The 3,897-nt window shown below is 30.4% G+C and overlaps 1 protein-coding gene across 1 annotated transcript; it reads right to left on the minus strand.

Moving 5' to 3' along the window:
• Positions 1-372: 372 nt before the first annotated feature.
• Positions 373-3,064, minus strand: LOC146921130 (Serine/threonine-protein kinase WNK (With No Lysine)-like protein). The gene is made up of 7 exons (XM_085714547.1): positions 2,795-3,064; positions 2,539-2,589; positions 2,221-2,403; positions 1,997-2,102; positions 1,821-1,862; positions 1,643-1,699; positions 373-1,261 (listed from the first exon to the last, which is right to left on the minus strand). The coding sequence occupies exons 1-7, from the start codon at positions 2,929-2,931 to the stop codon at positions 743-745; spliced, it is 1,095 nt and encodes a 364-aa protein (XP_085570673.1). The 5' UTR covers positions 2,932-3,064; the 3' UTR covers positions 373-742.
• Positions 3,065-3,897: the final 833 nt, after the last annotated feature.

The following is a 3,897-nucleotide window of genomic DNA, read 5'->3' on the forward strand; positions in this document are numbered from 1 at the left end:
GAAAACACGCTTCCCTAAATACATAAAAAATAGTATAAAAAGGTATTTTATTTTTTAGATGAATTAAAGAAAATGAGATAAACTGCCTTAGTATGGATATATCTAGTTAGTTTTTCTTATATCAAGTACATATCAAATTCATCAAAAAACAAAAGTACCTTGAAGGTATGTATTTGGCTAAATATATTATATTTTACAACTTACATTCTATTGAGCGAAACTACGAACGTTTGGATGAAAAAATATATGAATGAGAGAAGAGACTCTACTAAAGGTGGCCGCCACCCAGAATCTCAAATAAATATTTATAATCGATAGAGTTGAGAGATACGTTATACCAATAATATAGTTATCACAAAAAAATATAAAATATTTTACAAGATAAAATAATTAATAATTATTGGCTGTTTTACATTACATTGCATCCTTAAACAGCAGCAGGAGCTAGCATTGGATGTTGATCCAAGTACAATGTAGTAGATTGGCAGTGTATACTATGACTACGTAGCTAACTGCATATACACACACTGACACAATCTTCACACATTTGCATGGAATAATGGAACTAAATTAATTCCCTTCATACTACAATACACTACCAAGAAGAAACTGAAATATGCAGTAGTAGTAGTACTAGTACTAGAATTATTGTACTTAACCTAACATTAATAACTCTCTCACTACAATATGTTAGGACTTAAGCTTATAGAATTATATATATGATTAATTGATAATTAATACTTCAAAATCCATTATTATTGTTTGATCCATTTCCAAGATGATCTTGATGGAAATGATGTTGATGATACCCTGGTATGGAACTACTACTCTCACCAACATCAAGTTGTTCAGGTCTATATACCTCTTCTTCTTCATTATCCAACTCTTCTTTCGCGACTTTTTGCATTCTTCCTGTAAATTCCAATGCTCGTTGTTGTTGTGTTGCCAAAACATGTTGTGTTTGTGTTTGATTTTGAATTTGTTGTGGTGGAACAACTGAAGGTAGTTTAGAGAGTAATGCTTCAAGACTACTCATTGATGGAGTTACTTTCATTGGCATAATGTTGTTGAAATGTTCATGATATAATTGATCACCTTGATGCTGTGGTGCAATGCTTCCTTGAAAGTTGTGCCATTGTTCTGATGGACCACCATAAGGGTATGCTGATGATGATGGGTGTGGAAGTAGCACTCCTGGTATGCTTTCAATGTAGCTGAACTTTTTTCTTAATAGAACCACATAGCTCAAGTCTTCAATCACCTTAAATTCCATAGAGACAAAATTTGATTGAGTGAGTATAATTGGATAATTGTTTTTTTGTTTAAGTGTGTGTGCAATGTTTTAAAGACAAAGGTCCGAGAATGCGACTGATCCATGATATCATGATTTTTTATGTCTCTCCGATTGCAACATGGTTGCGGTTTAAGTCATATTTAACCTATGAAACACAACACTGATACTGGTAATAATTTAAGAAAATGGTATAATCGCATGTAATCACATGTGTCGTTGTCTTATTAGTGTTAGACACAAACATAAGTCGGACTCCAAACACGTCTTAAATCTGAAATTTCTGTGCTACATAAAGTCATTTTGATTTGATGAAACCATGTTTGAGATAACAAAGGGAGAAGAGAGAACCTTGTGAACAGCTCCTAATTGAACAACACCTTCTCTAACAGCAATGAGGGCTATAGTCTGCAAGATACATATAATTAATTGAATTAAATTAAAGAAAGGATAATTAATTGAATTAAATAAATAAAAGTATGTGAATGAGGGCTATATAACTGCACATATATGAATACTATATACATACCTTTATACCAGACAAGAACTGAGCTTCCCAAGTCCTAGGGTGCTGTAAAAGAAATCATTCTATCTATTTCAGGATACTTTTAATATGAAAGCATTAACTAAGATTATAAGAATAATAATAATAATAATAATCTAATTTAAGCAAAAATGTCATATACAATATTTTATTTTACTCACTGAGTCTGCTGAATTATGCCATGCTGACAAGAAATTAATTTCTTGATCATTAGGTTCTTTGTATATCCACTTGTGACTATGATCTGCAGCTACTTTTCCAATCAACCTGCTCCATAAAATCTAATTAACTAATAAACCTATTTGCTTAAAGTTAAAACTTCTTTCAACAAGAACAAAATGTTACTAAAATTAGTGAATTAAATTAATATGAATTTAGTACATACCCTTCTCCATAGTTATAGATCTCATGTGACATCTTGAAGAAAAGTTCAGGTTGAAGACCTTGGTAAGGTTGAATTAATTCACAGTTCCCATAAACTGATGATGAGCTAGGACAATCACCAGTGTTTATTTCAGGTGCTGCTGATGCTGCAAAATTGCAGAATCCATCTTCCCAAACCAATATCCTGTGCATGCATATAACATAGAAAACAACACAAACTTTTTATCACTAAATACATATGATGACAATATAAAAATATCATTAAATCCATTGTTTTTTTATAATCAAGTTATTAACACTCATGAAATGAAATCATTACCAATTCCTTCTGTTTCCTCTTGATCTATCATATGCCCCTTGTCCTTCCCACCTATATTATACACAAAAAACATTAAAGAAAAATTGTATATATACTATAATATAAATGTTTTGATAGAAGTTATATATAATAAACTAGTCCTCATATATATATATATGCAACTATTTATGTAAAATAAGTATATGTAATATTTTCTACATGAACATTTTGAGCTATATATAGAATTGATTGATGTGTTTTGCTATGATCTTCTTACTTGGGTGGAGGGTAGTTTCTAGGCAAGATCCTCCAGAAAACAGCATAAACCCACTGAGAATTTTCATGGATGCATAAACTTCTTAGAGTGTGTTGAAGAAGATGAGTAACAGCCAATGGAGTAAGATGTTCTTCCATATATAAAATAAAATTCTTACAACAAATTATATTCAATTATAGAAACTATAGCTTATAGCTATTTGATATCTTTTTTTTTTCTTCTCTTCTTTTCTCTTGAAACCCTTTAGCTATAGGTATCTTTAATAATAGTAGGGAACTGCAACATCCTATCCTCCTTTATATAAGCACACACCAACAAGGAAATATCACATTTATATTTTATACCCCTCATTTTATTTAGGTGGGTGGGGAAAAAGAACAAGGAGGTGAAATAAATGAAAACCATATACTTTTTAATTTTTTCCAAAAATATTTTCTTATGGGACCTACCACAAAAAAAAAGCCACATTTTTCAATTTGATAATTGAAAACAACCAAACCTCACCCAAATTCATGAATCATTATCTATCACCAACAAAAAGGCCAAATGTAATATAATATTCATTAATACTATAGTTTATTATTTGTGGCTTAAAGTTGAAACAAGACATGATTTATATGAGTTACATAGCACCATGTCTTTGATTTGATCACTGATCTTATCTTAATTCCTAGATCTATTATGCTCCTGCAGAAGCAGCATCTTATACTATATGCTATTATTTAATTTTTAATTCATTTTTTTTTTCCATACCGTTCTGCTTCCTGACACTCTTCTTAAGGTATCAGCAAGTACTCATGATTCCTAAACCATAAACATTTATTTCAATTTCAATTCCACCACCCACAAAATTACACCAAATAAATTTTAATTTACCACATTTTTTTTAGACAAGAATTTACCACATTTTTACAATGTATATATACATATATGATACTACCTCCGTCCCGGTATAATTGACCTACTTTGGTTTTTCACACAGATTAAGAAAAGTGTATAAATAAAGGGGGAAGTGGAATATATTGTATTGGGAATGATAAAAGTAGTATTATTTAGTGTTATATTGTATTGAGAATGATGAAAGTTGTATTGAAAATTGAAAT

This window comes from Medicago sativa, chromosome 5 (assembly GCF_051527215.1).
Source record: "Medicago sativa cultivar Bolivia chromosome 5, Bolivia_mono, whole genome shotgun sequence".
NCBI lineage: Eukaryota > Viridiplantae > Streptophyta > Magnoliopsida > Fabales > Fabaceae > Medicago > Medicago sativa.

Excerpts from the sequence above, each read along its gene's own strand:
- LOC146921130 (XM_085714547.1), bottom strand. The coding sequence starts at position 2,931 with ATGGAAGAACATCTTACTCCATTGGCTGTTACTCATCTTCTTCAACAC. Across the intron at positions 2,404-2,538 it reads AGAGGAAACAGAAGGAATTG|GATATTGGTTTGGGAAGATG; the intron begins GTAATGATTTCA and ends ATGCATGCACAG. Across the intron at positions 1,700-1,820 it reads AGTTCTTGTCTGGTATAAAG|ACTATAGCCCTCATTGCTGT; the intron begins GTATGTATATAG and ends TGTATCTTGCAG.